Raw genomic sequence first — 17,262 nt, 5'->3', positions numbered from 1 at the left:
GTATGGGATGATGTATGTAGTAGAATTGCCTGCGGATCTCCTGCCATGTGACGTCAGTTGCCGGACGGATAGCCGCGCACGGACTCCACCCCCGATAGTCTCTTTCAACGACTCCATTCTTTTTGCAACTCTTTGCAACCTCTGCACTCCTAAAGGTCCTAAAGCCGCCGATCTCAACCGTATCTCGGCAACTCAGATCTTGTTCATGCTTGAGCGGCTCAGGCGCAAGCCACCGAAATTGAGCCTCAAAATCTACTCCTCACCACCAATCACATTCTGCTCTGCCCTGGCTGAAACGTGCCCGTCACGTGGTGGCCAACTTGACCTCCAAAAACGAACGTCAACCCTCCCTCACAGCCAACCTCGCGCTAAAGAATAACCCTTTTGCGGTTCTCGTGCTGATCTTTTCTCCCCAAGTTGGATATTCAACAGAGCAATTGATGCCAGATTAGCGATATCACCCGTCATTTGCTCGGCAAACATCCTGCTTCCAACGAGCACTCCAACGCCTCGGCATCACACCCTCCCCTCCCACATGCGCTTCTAACCCCTTGACTGGTGTACTATGGGTCACATCTTGGTATCTTCCATACTCGGGACCTAGCAGACCCATGACGCAATAACAGAGGGTACACTGGCGCCACTGAGCCGATGCTCGTCACCGGAAATCTCTGTGGTGGACTGTCATTACTGCGCGATGAAACGGTACAATGTATTCATTTCTTTTCAAACTAATGCATCTAGGGTAATCATGATCCCCGGCTTCGGTCCCTTGCCTATCTCGGATGGTGGTACAGAGTATTCCTGCGAGAATTGACATGAGAATTCTTGACAGTAACAGCACAGTGACGATGTTCAACAAGAGTGTGGTTCTGTTGTGCGCATGTGGAGCATGGGGCGCTGTACTAAAGATTGCCAAACGTTGCCAACAACGTCATTGTGCCAGCCCTCTGTGTCTCGTCAAACTCGTCTACACCTTCTCATACAACAGAGTCGTCTAATCGTTTGAACGACTCCAACAATGAAGGCTTCTATTCCCAGATGAACATCTTGGACCCTGCTTGTACTGTACGTGCTTGTGCACAGATGCCGCAGGGTGCAGAATTCCTATCGTACCACGATAATTACCAGGAACTGCACCATAAATTAGATGCAGCTTACATGTGAGCTTCGCATAGGCCCCCAGCTCTTCAGACACTAAAATACCGCACACTCGAATCGTACCATAAACCACATGCAAACAGGTGGAATCGCCTTGGTGTTACCTTCTCCAAGGCTTTCATGTGAACTCCATTTCCTTGCAAATTGTGCGTTGCTCTGCATCAGGGATTTAGCAGGTGCGAATTGCTCAAGGTAGTCAGACATTGTCGTTATTCTCCACTACCTCGTACCACTGGAGGATTGAAGGACGATTGGCTTGGCAGACAAACAACAACAATACGAGTACCCAATTCTGTCCACTTTTCTGACTTGCTCACTGCATTCATAATATTGGCATACTCCTGCTTCACATCTGCGGCGTTCATGATTGGCATATTCGGCACATTCAGCCACGCTAGTTTCTTCAGGGCCCCCGTGCAAAATGGCGTGGGGTGTCTTTGGAGCGCATGTCCTGCTTTAGGCAAGAAAGATGGGTCGGTGCTTGAGCGCCAACAAGTAAGCGTTTTATACGGTCGCTTGAGCGGGTACTCGTAGCTTATTGCTCCAACATCTTGGCTTCAGGCGCGTCGTCCCAATTGTCGCTGAACGCAGCAGTGAATCCCGAATCCTTCGTCTGTTTTCTTATCTATACGGTACTCAAATCCTCAACATACGAGCGGCAATGTTGTGAGGTCGACTGCTGAATCAATGTTTGTGGACGCAATAATTTCAACCTCTGTGATTCAACGATGTCGATTAATGCGCTTATCTGAATAATGCGATTCAGAATAGATGTATCTCTGCAGGGACTTCTCAGTCAATCTACTGTGTACATTACACCGTTATGGATCATCGCAACGGAACACCATTTAGAGTAATCCGAACTGGTTGAGCAAACAATCTACCAGATGCCTGGAAATCGCTCTGATATCCGAGACAATCATTCCTCTATTTAGGAATACATAGGGGTCCTCCCCCTTGATTTGGTCATGCGCTGGTAGAAGTACCCACAACATGTTGCCGAAAAAGTGGACGAAGCACACCCAAACTGCCCATGGGGGACACCCCCAAAATACTGAAGTTTAATGAGGGTCCAAGATGTGCCTCCACGAGGTATCGACACACCGACTTACATTGCACCTGTGTCTGGGGATAAATGAGGGATTGAAGATGTACCGACTCCCGAGTAGTGTCTTTTATACTGGGGACGTCCACTTTTCATGTTGGTACAAAGTTGGGGTCATTGCTCTAGTTTTCGCACGAGTTGTTGCTGACTCAATTAAGTAGTGAGCAGAAGCTGTCAATGTTTCGAAAAAAGGGAAGCTGCACGTGCGGATCTTTGCAGACAACCGCTATTGTTCAATAAAAGGTCTGTATGAGTCCAAAAAGCCCCACTAATCCTTCAAGTGCTTCAAGATCAGCTCTACCTCTTCATCCGCTGTCTCGAGGATATGTTGAGGTTCGTATCTCGGCTTCCATCCGATCCTCTTGCCATTCTCCGCCGTGAATGTACACCTTGGAACAGTCAGTCATTATCTCAGATAGGGACTTGAAATTCACACTTACAAGCCACCAACCTGAACCGCCACGAAGTCCTTGGGACACTTCAGCGCGTCACCCATCTTCCCTAGAATATCATCATCGGCCTCCTTCACGCTTATGTCGTCAACTGCGTTTCGCTGCTTCATTGCCTTCGCTATGGCCAAGTAAAGATCATCCCAAGCAATGCTGCCCGGAGAAGCAAGGTAATATCCGCTCCTGCCATGGCCGATCTCCTCACCAGAGAGGATCTTTCTAAGAATCTGGAGATACAGGCCAGTATTGTCAAGTACGTGGCAAACAGGCCATGTCGGACGACCAGCATCGACTTTATAAACCTGTCTGAGCGCCTTGGCCGCCTGCACAATGGCGACTGTCTGGATTGATATAGGATTGCCGAATCCCTCGCCTTTGCCATAGACAATACAGGGCGCAAAGATGTAGCTTCTAACGCCGTATTGCTCTGCCGTTTCGATCACGATGTTGTTTCTATATGATTTCAACATCAGCACACATGAAGTATCCAAAGAATGGAACGAATGCCCATAATGACCATAACGAGCAGAGATAACTCACGCTTTGACCGCTTGGTTGAAACGAGGGTGCGGCCCCTTGTTCTCCATATTCTTCTGTATCTCGAACAAAGCTGGATCTGTGTCCAACAAAGGCTTATCCGTCGGCGCCGCGACATGGTTGGAGAAAATCTTCGCCCCTGTGGTGAACACGAAGTGCACTTCCTTCCCAGTACGCTTCTTCACCTCTGATAGCGCCTTGATGAATGCGACGCTGTACTCCGTGTCGGTAGGATTGAACAGGTGAAACACAATGGAAATATCATTGTCAATGATGGCCGTCTCGAGTGCTCCGGCGTCGTCAAAATTGATGCTGATAGGCTCAGCATTGTATTGTTTGACTGCTTCTTCCTGATGCTGTGAGCGGACGAGGGCGAATACCTTGCCGTGGGGTGGTAGATTGGCTTCTTTCCATCGCGCGAGGAGAGTCCCGCCAAGGTAGCCCGATCCGCCTGTTATGAGAATATTGTGTGCCATGCTGTATTCTCTGTATCACAGGAATTCTCAAAGCGACAAAGGGTATTGTATATCAAGATGACGACTTAGCACTGAGGGTACCGATACTTTGAATGTCCTAGAAAAGGCTCAGAGGCTCAGGTACTGCCACAGTTTGGATTTCTCTTCTTCCTATTTGTATGACTTCTCTATCTCTTTATCCTTCAGATAATACCTCCAGTACTACCAGCAATTTCGCACACACGATCTGTATGTCAATGCAAACCATGAGGTACCCGCGGGGCACAACCCACGCATTTGTCAGCTTCGCTGGACATCTGACCATTTTGATTGGATCATTGCATTTCAAAGCAGGATCCATTCACTTTCATATTTCGGATACAGCTCGGAGATATATGAATGTGAGATATTCACAAGGCGGTGGTCATCATTTAGATCAGGTTCGAAGTCGGGCACTTTGATGATACATTGGTGAATACATTCAATAGGTGATGTGGGGAGTTGTCATGGGGCGGTGGTGGGGGATGATACGCCACCATTGCGGCTACGACGATCCACATCTTCGTAGTAAAGGAGTACGCACGCAGCTGCTCAATGGCACTCGTAGGAAATGCTAACTGTAGAAAACAGCATCAAATTTCGCAAAATCTCCGAAGAGAGCATCAACACGGTCAAGATCTTTCTCTAAATCTATTGCACGCCTTATTCCGACATTCTATCTTAACCGATTCCAATGCGCATGACCTTTGCCGAGGGACGACTGACACCAATTCAACACCCCTCCATACATCACCTCAAACAATTTCTCTTTTCAATCACTTCGCCCAGAGTTAACCACAGCATTAATGATAACAATCCCATTGCGATGCCATATTTGGAAGGTAACCTGCCAGCCAAGCCACTTCCCCTCTCTTGGCCTCGTCGAACGTCGAAAACAACCGCGAATGTACCTAAGTAGCGCCTTGGGAATGATGTAACTCTCCAAATAGGCAATGCCGCGTTGCTAGCAAGGTAGATTGTATTGTTTACTCGGCCGTTTTCTTTTATGTACATGGAAATTTCCAGCAAGTCAATTGATTCATTTCTGGAGATCCCGACCGATTGTTTTTTTTTTGGTTCTACGAGAGGGCTCAGCATGGCATCATCTTCGTCTTTCAAGGTATTAGCCGCGGTGACGGCATTGGTCAATTGTGTTTCCGCGCAGACGAAGTATGGAGAGAACCACGTAACAGTCAACCTCGATTCCGACCTCGTTGAGCAAAAGGCATTTCCAGCGCCGAATGTGACGCTCCTGTCGCCGGCTTTCTTGCCAAATGCTTCGTTCGATCCTGGGTGGTCTGAAGGGTCGGAGGGTGCGACTAGTCAATCCACGTTAGGTAAATACACTAGGTTCTGCAAAGAATAAAATCATCAATTGGAGAATGATTGCTAAGTAGAATTACAGATTCGTTCCTTCAGTCCATTGCTTCAAGGAACCCGTCGTGGGCGAAATATCAAAAAGCGCCCTTTGTGTCTGAAGAAGGGAACTCGTTTCCATACATCTTCCTCTCCACCACATCTACAAACGCCACTGCACCATCAAGCAGCAAATTGAAAGTCTGGCTACAAGGCAGTGTACATGGAAATGAGCCTGCAGGCGATGAAGCCCTCCTCGCACTCCTCGGCGCCCTCGACGCCGACGAACAATGGGCATCGACGTTCCTCGGGAAACTCGATATCATCGTACTCCCACGCTACAACCCCGACGGAAATGCATGTACGTGAACTCTCAACCTCATTCCTTTCCTTCCGCACATTTAGCTAGTTCAACGTTGAACTGACTGTACAATTACAGACTTCCAGCGAACCCTGGCAACTAACTTCGACCCGAACCGCGACCATGTGAAACTGGCACGCGAGCAGACCCGCGACATTAAGAAGTTCTTCAATGGGTTTGCGCCGCACGTCGTGGTTGACATGCACGAGTATGGTGCTGCGACAAGGTATTCGAGCAACTACAGCAATGCCGCGGACGGCATGTTCAGCGCTGCAAAGGTGAGACCTCCCTCATACATGGATAGAGTCAATTCACAGTTTAGACAAGCAATGACTGACCACCTTCGGGCATAGAACCTCAACATCCACCCCTCAATCCGCGCTCTTGCCGAAGAAGTCTTCGCCCCCGCCATCAACGCCTCCCTCTCATCCCGCGGCCTACGCGGCGAACCCTACGTAACAGCCTCCCAGCGCGCCCTCCCCGTCCGCCTCGACGAAGCCGGCACCGACGCAAAGATCGGCCGCAACGCCATGGGCCTCACGCAAACCGTAACCTTCCTCTTCGAGACGCGCGGCATCGGCATCGCCAACCAAAGCTTCGCACGGCGCACGCTCGCCGGCCTCCAAATGCTCCTCGGCGTCCTCGAAACCGCCCGCGATCGCGCCTCCGACATCTCCACCACCATCAACGACGCCATCGAGGAATTCGTCGCGTCCGACGAGGACATCGTCGTCACGGACTACACGTCCTACGCGAACCGCACGTACACGATGGTCGACCGTCGGTCCGGCGACATCGTGCAGCTGCCTGTCGAGTTCGCGAGTACCACGCCTGCGACGGCGAACCTCACGCGTGTGCGGCCAGAGGGGTACGTCATCCCGCGTGCGTGGGCGGACCTCGCGGCGCGTCTGCGTGTCTCGGGGCTGGAGGTCGAGACGCTTGAGGAGGGGTTTAAGGGGGAGGTTGAGGTGTATAATATCACTTCGTCCTCGCTGGCTAAGTCGTACTACGAGGGGGCGGTGTTGAATACGGTTACGACGGAGACGGTGGTGCAGGAGGTGGAGCTGCCGAAGGGGAGTTTCTGGGTCGGGACGAAGCAGAGGAATGCGGGGTTGGCGTTTGTGGCGCTGGAGCCGGAGAATATTGATTCGTATGTTAGTTTTGGGATTGTGCCGATGGAGGTTGGGGATTTGTATCCAGTGTTTAGGAAGGTCTGATGGGTTGGGTGAGGTTACGGTGGAGTTGTGGATGAGATGTGTATATAGGTGCACGGAACGTTGTAGATATTATATAATGTCTAACTGCACGATATTATAGAGATGAGCGATGATGGCCTTTGACACTACAACGATCAATGACAAAATTATGCCTCAATGTTATGCTATGATATATGATCTCGAATACGGATAGTTACCAAATACAGTTGCTCTAGATACGAGAGTGGGTAATGATGATACAACCATGGACATCGATAACAGATGTTCTGAATAACATTAACGCTATCACAATCAAACCTCCTCCTTGGGCGCAGCCTCTTCTTTGTCCTTCTCCTTCTCTTTGCCCTTCTTCCCTTTCTTTCCCTTCTTAGTGGCACTTATCCCTTTAGCCTTCAGTCCTCGTTCCTTGCGCAGTTTCTCCAAAGCTTCTTCGGTTAAGCCTTGTCGGAACATCTGCTCGACAACTAACTTCTTCCTACTCCTCTTGTCGCCAACACTGATAGTGATACCCGCGGAGATGTTACAGCTAATACTGCAAGACAGAATGACCGCAGTCAATGCTTTCGGGCGATTTTTGTAATAAATTCCCCATGTCGTGCCGCCAAGGGCCATTTGGAACAGCGAGTGACAGTCGAGTAACACCACGATAGCAATGAGAAGCCTAACTGAGAAGGCGTAGTGGGTGTTGGTCTCGTGGGGTTTGTAGAATGTGTGCGAGTTCGCAAGCTTCTGTTGGTGGTGTTCGAGCTTTGTCTGCTGCTCGGCGGTTAGGACCGTAAGCTCCTCGTTATCGGGTACGTCTTCGCCTTTCTCCCATGCGTGTGCGTCGGGTTGCGAGGGGAGTTCGTTGCGGTCACGTAGGTCCGGTAGGCCTTGCTCTTTGCGTAATCGCCATGTTCTGTGGGCGTAGTATGCTACGTAGATCATGTGATATGTGTCGACAGCCCTCCAGGGTGCGAATCCTATGCCAACGACACAAAATAGTGCGGTCAAGATCTGATCGCAAATTTCGATGAAGTAAGCCTGTCGGCCTTCAACACTTAGCCAGCCGATAAGGAAAAGAACCCAGGCCGCTCCCCAGAAGAACAATAGGAAGGCGTAAAGGGTGACCAAGAATCCGACGGGCTTTCGGACGTAGCGACCAAAACCGCGCATACTCCGCTTGAACCTTGCGCGCCTGGAGTGAAGCAGATGTCTCACGTGATCATTTAGGGCAGCCTTTTCTTCGCGCGTCCAGCCAGGTAAAGATGCGCCGTGGGGGAGTACAGCATAATTATGACCTTGTCCCTCGGACATACTCGTGAGAACAGATGTTATCGTGTCCGTCGTTTGTAGTCGGCCAAGTTCAGCAGGTCTTTCTGGTGTTTGGTCACCCTGTCGTGCTCCATCTTGCCGGGTCTGTGTCGCCAGTTCATCGCTGCTCGAAGGTATACCGGTTTCGCCATCGGAACTCTCGGTCGAAGCCGAAAGCTCATATACAGGCTGGCGACGATAGAAGCTTCCAAAATTAGGTATGAACAGCGAATTCTGTACGTTGTTTAGGGTAGTGAGAGTAGAAATCTCGGGATCTAATGATGTCAGTGCGATCCACATGGTATACAGAATGCGAATGACCTACCCAAAACATCTAAGACATCAACAAAGTCTGCGTCATACTCTGATGGATGTACCACCTGTCCGGTTTGCGCGCGTTGCCTTAGGCTGATTGATGAGAGTTGTCTACCCCATCCAGGTCGCCTCAAGTTTCTTGGAGGTATCGCCGGTGCCGTCGAATAGAATTGGGATGGCTCTGCAAAGGCACCCTCTTCATGGAGCGTCTGCAAAGGCGCCGCCGTGGCGGTGGCGTGTCGCTGGATCTCAAGATCATCCTCCTCTGATGGGAACAGGGCTGAGAGTGGTGGACGTTGAGGTTCCGAACTGCTCCTCCTTCTATTTCCATACTGGTCTTGTTGCGGAGAGGTAGGTTGTGCTCGAAGATCGCTGGGGTGGGTCGAGCCCTGACGTCTAATTCTGATCGAATTATGTCGGTCGATTGGAGGTAGCGCAGCTGGCGGTGGTTGTGGAGATGGAGCGAGAGGGAATCGATGCGTCGTTGTGACGGTCGGATGCGTGGTTGCAGTCGATTGAGGACCATCGGAGGTCACGGTCGTTCGAGGCCCTGCTGTCGTGAAGGTCGTGGTGGTTGTTATTTGCGGGCTGTTGGTCGTGGTCGTGGTCGTATGTGTCGCAGCTGGACGCTGCGGATCATTGTTGTCGGCCATGCCTGCCCTTCAGACCCATGCACCCTCAACTCGTATCGTGGGGGAACTGGGGAGGATATCTAGATCTAAAGGGGGTTTTGTCGCCGGTTACATTATTTGACGTAGCAGGATTTGGAGTCCCTGCCTCAGACCCTTATGTCTTACCTGCAGCTAATTAAGCCGGCGATCCGCGGAAGTCTCTGGGCACCGCCCGAATAGGTAGGGATAGATTATTGGATTCATAACTTTCACATAGAAGAAAGTATGATAGAGGATAACGATGCTATGAACAGTTTTGTGGACAATTCGAGCCCCGCGCAGGCCTCGGACCCCGAGTGTTGAGTAACGATAATCCTTGTACTCGTGAGTGAGCGATGGAGTTCCTCTCAGCTGTGACGTAGTTCGAAGGAATGTGGCGATGGGAGCTAGGCCCAAAATGGCATTCCTGATCATCGGGTCATTGAGCCTGCAGGGCACCGGACTGGGAAGAGGATTTCTAATGGATCGCAAACTCCGATATCTCTGAATTAAATTTTACACAGATCTATGATATCTCTGCTGTGAATTAGTATTGACTTTTATGTAGTTGAAATCTTGGGCTGTTGTTTGTTGATTTTTTACAGAGTTAGGAGAGTTCAAATTCTACACCAGATGGTCTGACCTGTACATGACTATTAAAGCTTCCGCAATGACTGTTCATTACTTTTTAAACCCATGGATAGAATGAAAGCAAAGTCTACTAAACAAAATTGAGCATTTCCTTTCGAGTCTATCGGCGTGGATAGCATTATGTCATGATAGCATATGGAGCCTTTAATCGTTTATGAGAAGCAACTCCTTCAAAAAGCATCGTTACCCGGATATCTCAAAACAGGGTGTAGAATGACCGAATCCCATGTGGACAGCAACAAATGATAGTACTAACATATCCAATCCCTCAGGATGGTAAATAGACTCTCGTCAATCAATTCTTTTGGCCTCAGCATTTCTAACGTTAATCTACAATAGCCTTAATGATGATAACTCTATAGGGCAAACCCACAATCCATCCCACAAATCTAGACCCCGACAGGGATTACCACTCCAAATATAACCCCAACATCCTCTCATCCTCCCCACGGCCACTATCCCCAGATTATCGTATTCTAGAAGAAATAATGTATATTTTGTGCTTAAGTTAATATGTAAAAAGGCAAAAATGCCCACAGCGGCGGGTTAATATACAAACCCGTATTCGGATAAAGCCTATTCGCCGATACGTCTTCTTGGATACGCAGCGTTCTCCTTGGGGAAATAGGTATGTCGTGGAATGGAATATTGGGGTATATTTGATTGATTGGCACGATGGATGGTCTGGGTGACTGGGAGTATATAAACGGCATTGAGGACGTTGTAATGGGGGGAGGTGACGTGATTAATGTGCGTTTGTCTGAACTGACTAGAAACTATGAAGTTCATCGCTGTGTTGTTGGCCATTATGGCCACTGTACTGGGGCTGCCTTTGTCGTCTCTTGTGGTAGGAGACATTGATATCGCGCACCAGGCTCGAGAGCACGCATTGCGTGAAAGGACACACTCCCCCAGCATTGAATCAACCCAGAATGCCGCCCGATCTGTAAGACTGGCGGCAATTGAAGCACGCCAGCAGAACACAGTGCCAAATGCATACATCATCGAGATAAAGCGCGGTTACGTTAGTTCACTCTCACACAACATTTTAATAGAACTAGACCATGATGCTTACAAAAACGTGGTAGACACACGACGCATTCGACAAGTATCTCCGCGACAACAACATCGCGCACCAGTTCCGAGCCGTGTATAAGAGCGAGATATTCTGGGGCGTTAGCGTTCAGCTGGAGAAGAGCAGTGATTATGGGAAGATGGTGCAGTGGGCGGGGATTGGGAATGTCTCGCCGGTGAAGGTTATCGGGCTGCCCGAACCGCCTGTGGTTAAGCCTGAGCCTATGGAGTCTCCAGATGTTGCGGTAGCTGCTACTCGATGAGTGGAGGAGGTTGGATTCGGGTGGTATTGAAGCGACCTCGTGGGATCTTTGGTTGGGTGTTGTGGCGTGTTTCATTCTATGTGCGAGCGGTTGAGTGGATTCGAAACATGATGTATAGTCGTGGGCGACTTCTGGTGTGTGATTTGCAGTACTAGTATACCGAAGATAAGCCAGAAGTTGTTACCCTGTTGCTTTGCTTGGAATATCAGTATCCGCGATATAATTCATTGTAGTCTTTTTCGCATTGCATCACATCACATTGGATGGCATCGTTCTGGAGATGTCCGCCATAGAACGACGAAAACAATCTTGTGAACGTATCCACAAGATTAAGAATTATTCCTCAGACCAAGTCACCTCGATAAAGATCCACAGTAGACAGACGTTGCAAAGGTCTGGACCTGTGGCGGAGTATAGTGGAGTTGTAGAGTTCTTGTCTGCAAAGGTGCGACAGACTATGACCCTAAGCGACATCTATCCCGCGATGACGGGGCTGCTGCTGTGCAAAGTAACTTCGGCGCTTGCTCTTAGCAAAAGGTTTCAAGACCTTCAAAACAGATTCTTAAAATATTTAGATAGTGAAAGCTTTTGAGTTTTACTTTGCTGCATGCCAATGGATTGGCAGTTTCTCTTCATAAGCCTTGTTTGGAACAAACATGAAGTATCTCGATAGCTTCGGAGCGTGCCAAATATGGCCAAATGATTTAGAGAGTATGTAGGGTTTTTTTGTTATCGCACGCGGTCTATATTTATGCATAGTGGAGTCGCACATTTATATCTTTAATTTAATAGGACCCAATCCGAATCATAGCACAGTAGAGTTGAGCGACTGTCGATACCCAAGTCGTATCGAATTTTATCTTGATATTGCCAAGGGCTCAGCGTTTCCAGGGGGCGATGCCAATGTGGCCGGCGTGTGTTGATCGCAACCTTCCAAGATGGATGCTCTACGTGCCGGTCAAGTTGAGCATCAAATTATTTGGCAGCGTCATTAATCTGATTTCTGATCAGGGTCATCTATTTTGTAAATTTCTTATTACCGTCGTGGTAGAGGACTGACACAGAGCCTAGACAAAGGGGAAAATGGTGGGTTATGGTTCTATGGCGACGACTTCGAAGAATGATCTCGGAATACCTACTGAGGAATGCTGCACAAAGCCAATCACATGTGCAGAGGTCGTGCCCCTTTCGAGATTGTTCTACATAATTTAGCCATTCTATTTTAATTAATGCCACGTTCGCTTGGAAGGCGAATGTGCACCTACCTTTCACATGTAGAAAACGTTGGCAGGTTTAAGCTTGCACGGTAAGGCAAAGGCGCATCAAGCCTGGCAAAGAAGGCTTATCTGTCAGGAATCATTCCATATTGTTTTACGGACCGCTGCAATAGAGAGAACGAAACCCGTTCAAGAGAGAAAGATACTCGGTCCGATTCCTTGGGTTGCAAGCTTGCAAGTCCCGGGCGAGAGAAGAGACGAGACGAGTTTCCAGACAGGCCGTGCACGTGTCCGATGCCCTGGGCGACCCTGTCGCGGAGGTCGAGATATGCTTTTGGCGTCCAGATTAATCCCTGAGGGTTCAAGTATTACAAGATCTCCATCTAGGTAAGGTAACTGGGTTGCCAGAGTAGGTTATTTGAGACGTTCTGCCTCTTGATGGGCTTACTACATCCACCCAGCTCCGATAAGAGCAACGAAGCCGCGTCACGGAATCCGTCCACCCCCTGTCGAGCCAAGGCTATGCCCGACATCCCCTGGACCTCTATCCTGGCAAATCTCCCTCCCTGCCACCAAGATCTACATAACAAAGATCGCATCTAAGCCATCTTGTAGGCTCAACAAGCGCTGTACATGACATGTCTTGAATCGGTGGATCCTTTGGGTCGTCCACGCGTTTCGCGTGGGATGCTTGGCTTCTCTCTCGACACAAGAGGGTCCGCTTTGGGCGTTTCGACACCCGTTTCATGGACCTACCCGCCGCCAGATTCGCTAGTGTTGAGCCGCATCTCGACTTTTTCGACTTTCAGAGAGAACTTGAAGTCTTGAACCTCCCTTTTCCACCCGCCTTGCGTGCAACTGGACCCGGGAGATGTCGGAATCTCCCCTATTTGGCCCCTTCAAGAGCCACTCCTCTCTAAGGACCCCGGCCGCTACGTTGCTTCGGATAGCTTAGTGAAGGTATCGGGGCAGCGCTCCCTATCAACCCCCTTCGGAAGCTTGGAGTCTTCTTTGATCTTTCTCGTTATCTGCCTGATCTTTCTCGTACTGTTGGGCAACATGTGGATGCTCTTTCAAATTGCATGTATCGTTGAACCTGACTGACCAGCCCATAGCAGTGGCAGCCCCTCTTAATATTTTCTCCAACAGTGCCCAATGCTGCTGTTTTCAGATACTGCTTCGTCATTGCAAGACACTCCTGGCTTATGGTGACAACTGGACTCCATAATTCCGTCATTTTGACTCAGCTTCGGATTCTTGATCATGTCCGCAGCGGCCAGCAAAACGTCCCTATCGCCGCACCGATTCCAATCAACCCCCAAGAGTGAAAATCCGCCAAGGCGTGCTACGTCTGGTTGGGACTGTCCGAGAACATCAAGCAGTACAGCCAGGACCAATTGAGTTCATGCCGTTGTGACACAGTTGTTTGTCTGAAGCTTCATAGTGGATACCGGGGCAATGCTATACACCTCAACTACGCCAAGATCCCATTCCATTCACATCGTCTCCACTTGATAGAGCGCTTCGCCTTACGGATCAGCAGCAACGATGCGTGCTCTTGAGGTATTGTTGAAACGCTATCCCAATATCGAATACCTGTGCTTCATGTCGATCTTTCCACGGATGACTCTACATACAGTCGCCGTTACCCAGTTTTTCTTGCCTCTCGTTCTTTCCTTTCCCTTGGCAACCTATACCCGCATGCTCTCTTTGCCCCTTTCCTAGCGGTCTGTTTTTCCATTTTCCCTATAGATTTCCTTGCGTTATTCTTTCGGTGCAGGTCACCGATTCACAACAGCCAAAATGGCCTTCAACTCTAACCAGGCCGGCTACAACGGTGACGGCAGAGCAGTGAGCCTCAACTTCGACTCAACAAATCAGTACAACCGGGACTATCAGAATTCAAATGGCTGGGTCCATACCAGAGAACCGAACACTCCTCGCTACGAAGCTCCAGTTACTCCTCGATACGGAGCTCCAGCAACTCCTCGATACCCAGGACCGATAGGACCCAATGGCTATCCAGAGGATCGAAAGGATCAAGACAGAAAAGTCCAAGACCCCTTCACCGTCGACGAAAGATCTGTTCAACCAACTCCACGCGAATCACCACGTGAATCGTTCGACATCGAGAAACAAAAGCATGAAGCCCACGCAGTTCCTCACGATCCCCATAAGAAGGATCCTAACCAGCCCAAGTTACCGTTTGGCCAACGTCTCCGTCACTTCACGTGGGCTTGGTACACCTTGACGATGAGTACTGGAGGTGTGGCCACGCTGCTTTCCGTTCAGCCCCACGCATTTCCAGGTCTCATTTCGATTGGTGCAGTATTCTATGTGGTCAATCTGGTTTTCTTCGCCGCCTTGGGTACTATGATGGTACTACGCTTCACCAAATTCCCGGGCACCTTCAAGGAATCATTGAAACATGAGAGAGAGGGCCTCTTCTTCCCCACGTTCTGGTTGTCCGTCGCTACGATTATCACTGGCACGCAGAAATACGTCGTTCAAATGTACGAAGCAGAACATGCCATGAAGGGTTGGATAATCACGAGCATGGCTATTGCATTCTGGGTCTACGTTTTTTGCACCTTCTGTCTTGCCATTTTCCAGTATTCCTTCCTCTTCATCGGACATACATACATGCTCCAGAAATTCATGCCTTCGTGGCTGTTGCCCATTTTCCCTATCATGCTTGCTGGCACTATTGCATCTGTCATTGCAGCCGACCAACCGATAGGGTCCAGAATGCCCATACTGGTAGCGGGACTGGGCTGCCAGGGTCTCGGCTTCACAGTAGCAATCATCATGTACGCTCATTACATTGGCCGCCTTATGCAGGCGGGCTTACCAAACCGTGAGCATCGTCCGGCGATGTACATCGGCGTGGGTCCGCCCTCGTTCACATGCCTCGCTTTCATCGGCATGGCGAACGCCCTTCCTGACGATTTCGATCTTCAAGGAGATGGGCTCTTGGACGCTCAATTACTGAGAACTTTGGCTCTCGTTGCATCATTGTTTCTTTGGGTTCTGGCCATGTGGTTCTTCATGCTGGCTACCATTGCTGTAAGTGTCCCTCAACTCAAAGCCTTGTACAGTTTTCTGACCCCAGATAGACGCTGCACTCTCGACCTGAATACTTCCATCTCGGATGGTGGGCCATGGTGTTCCCAAACACTGGTTTTGTCATTGCGACTATCAGCATCGGCAACAGTCTGAATGATGAGATCATACGATATGTCGGTAATGGATTGACTATTGTGATTATCACCATGTGGTCTTTTGTGATATTCTGCAATTTCCGAGCCGTCGCAGTAGCTGATATCATGTATCCCGGCCGCGATGAAGACGTTGAAGACTAGATATTCAGCCATCTTTAATTCAAACCTTGCAAAATCCGCATCCACCTCGACAAAGTCATTCAGCACAACTTTGCGTTCTCTATCATCAGTCACACTCTCTCGCATCAATTTGTCATTACTTCTTTCGCCAGCTCCTCAGCTCGCTCCAGCCCTCACGGACCATTTCTTTTGCTCTTTCCTAACGTCATTCGTTATACCCGGTTATTCACAAGCGACTATTACTCGACACTCTTTCTTTCTTTCTCGGAACATTGGGATCTCCTAGTTTTTTAAGGATTACAAAATAGATTCTCTTTGTACAAATTTATGATAATACTTTTGCATATCGGTGGGGAGTATCTGAAAGCATTTTAGGTATTTGGGCATATATAATTTAGGAAAACCGGTTGGCTGGGAAAATATAGCATAGCAGCATTATCGAATATCTACTACCATGAGCGCTCACTCAAAATCTACACAATCTGAACGGTCGATCTGTCCATCAATCTGATGCTGATCTTCAAAATCAACAGCCTCAGACAGCTTCCTTCTTCCCACACATCATCCCCAGACCAGACGCCAATGTCTTAAAATCTGTATCAGCAAATAAACCTTCGAATGAATGCTCCACGTACCAATTCCATCAGCTTCAATGATATAAAAATCACGGATAAAGCTTCCCCGACGAGCCATGGTGTTTCCATCCAAGGCTTGTCCACGCCTTGGTGTTTGACTTGGTCCAGAATACTGAGCCTGGAGACGCCCAAAGATAAGACGAAAACATTGGCATACCTTAAGGCGGCCTTGGTAGAGGTCGAGGGTTTCTTATATCACTTGGCTTCTCAAGAACCTTTCCCCGATGAGATGTTTGGTCTACAGTTTCGAATAGGAAGCCAATGTGTTTAGCAAACGTCTTGAGATGCGAGGATGAAGAAATTCGGGACTTGGTATTGAAGTGCGGGAGTGACTATGAAGATGTTTCTTTCCTCCCCGGGGGGTGAGTTTGTGGATATAACCCAGCACGACCGTAACATTCTTCGAACCTCCAGATTGCCCGGAAAGACCACTCTCCGCTCTCATCCAATTTCTCCATTTTTACCTCAACGCATATCTTGCAATGAATCCCAGCTTCTTCCTCGTTGCTATGTCAAGCTTGATGGTGCTCGCGTTTCCAAATCTCACCGCCGCGCGACCCATCCAGTCGGGCAACGTGAGGGTCAACTGCCAAATGTGCATATACCTCCCACATGCCACCATCACAACGCCGCCCTGAGCAATAAACTTACCCCTTTGGCCCCCCAATCTACATGCCATTTGGCAATCAGGGCCGCAAGACGGACGTGTTGTCATGTATATCACATCACATCACTATGATCAACTCCGTCCTTCATTTCTCCGAGAAGCACATCTTTCAAATCGACCGGCTATGCTTCCCTGTTCATCATCTCCTCTCAACAAATCATGTTCGGCATAACCCTCGGCGGGAAACCGTGTTACGGGTTGATGTTATTATGGGCCGAACATCGGCATTGTACCGACATATAGGATACTGGTGGAGACCTTTGATGCACAAATATACCGCCAAGATGCATGGGTGGTTTATCGATGATGCTTGGGTTGTCGTAGCTGGTGTGCGATGGTCCAGTTTTTATTTATTTCTTTCTTTCCTTATGATGGGATGGATTTCGCTCATGCACGCACTCATGATTGCGGGTTTTGGTTTTGGTTTTATGGACTTTATTAAGGGGGTTTTGACTTTCATTCGTTTGATATCCGGG

At 49.1% G+C, this 17,262-nt stretch overlaps 5 protein-coding genes across 5 annotated transcripts; 3 read left to right on the top strand and 2 right to left on the bottom strand.

Moving 5' to 3' along the window:
* Window positions 1-2,461: 2,461 nt before the first annotated feature.
* Window positions 2,462-3,938, bottom strand: BU24DRAFT_424571 (NAD(P)-binding protein). The gene is made up of 3 exons (XM_033528542.1): window positions 3,256-3,938; window positions 2,707-3,168; window positions 2,462-2,655 (listed from the first exon to the last, which is right to left on the bottom strand). Exons 1-3 carry the CDS (start codon window positions 3,726-3,728, stop codon window positions 2,535-2,537), a joined length of 1,056 nt encoding a protein of 351 aa, XP_033381915.1. The 5' UTR covers window positions 3,729-3,938; the 3' UTR covers window positions 2,462-2,534.
* A 904-nt stretch (window positions 3,939-4,842) lies between these two features.
* Window positions 4,843-6,680, top strand: BU24DRAFT_350903 (Zn-dependent exopeptidase; the record flags this gene model as incomplete). The annotated part of the gene is made up of 4 exons (XM_033523663.1): window positions 4,843-5,083; window positions 5,152-5,463; window positions 5,542-5,741; window positions 5,817-6,680. The coding sequence occupies 4 exons, from the start codon at window positions 4,843-4,845 to the stop codon at window positions 6,678-6,680; spliced, it is 1,617 nt and encodes a 538-aa protein (XP_033381914.1).
* An 86-nt stretch (window positions 6,681-6,766) lies between these two features.
* BU24DRAFT_394460 (uncharacterized protein) lies at window positions 6,767-9,275 on the bottom strand. Its single transcript, XM_033525223.1, has 2 exons — window positions 8,299-9,275; window positions 6,767-8,248 (listed from the first exon to the last, which is right to left on the bottom strand). The coding sequence occupies exons 1-2, from the start codon at window positions 8,939-8,941 to the stop codon at window positions 6,972-6,974; spliced, it is 1,920 nt and encodes a 639-aa protein (XP_033381913.1). The 5' UTR covers window positions 8,942-9,275; the 3' UTR covers window positions 6,767-6,971.
* A 904-nt stretch (window positions 9,276-10,179) lies between these two features.
* On the top strand, window positions 10,180-11,338 carry BU24DRAFT_452436 (uncharacterized protein). The gene is made up of 2 exons (XM_033531187.1): window positions 10,180-10,613; window positions 10,678-11,338. Exons 1-2 carry the CDS (start codon window positions 10,368-10,370, stop codon window positions 10,924-10,926), a joined length of 495 nt encoding a protein of 164 aa, XP_033381912.1. The 5' UTR covers window positions 10,180-10,367; the 3' UTR covers window positions 10,927-11,338.
* A 2,608-nt stretch (window positions 11,339-13,946) lies between these two features.
* Window positions 13,947-15,505, top strand: BU24DRAFT_464339 (uncharacterized protein; the record flags this gene model as incomplete). Its single annotated transcript, XM_033532195.1, has 2 exons — window positions 13,947-15,209; window positions 15,260-15,505. The coding sequence occupies 2 exons, from the start codon at window positions 13,947-13,949 to the stop codon at window positions 15,503-15,505; spliced, it is 1,509 nt and encodes a 502-aa protein (XP_033381911.1).
* Between the last annotated feature and the right edge of the window lie 1,757 nt (window positions 15,506-17,262).

This window comes from Aaosphaeria arxii (genome assembly GCF_010015735.1).
Source record: "Aaosphaeria arxii CBS 175.79 unplaced genomic scaffold BU24scaffold_6, whole genome shotgun sequence".
NCBI lineage: Eukaryota > Fungi > Ascomycota > Dothideomycetes > Pleosporales > Aaosphaeria > Aaosphaeria arxii.
Note: the sequence above shows the minus strand (reverse complement) of the source record. Positions and strands in the feature narration are given on the sequence as shown.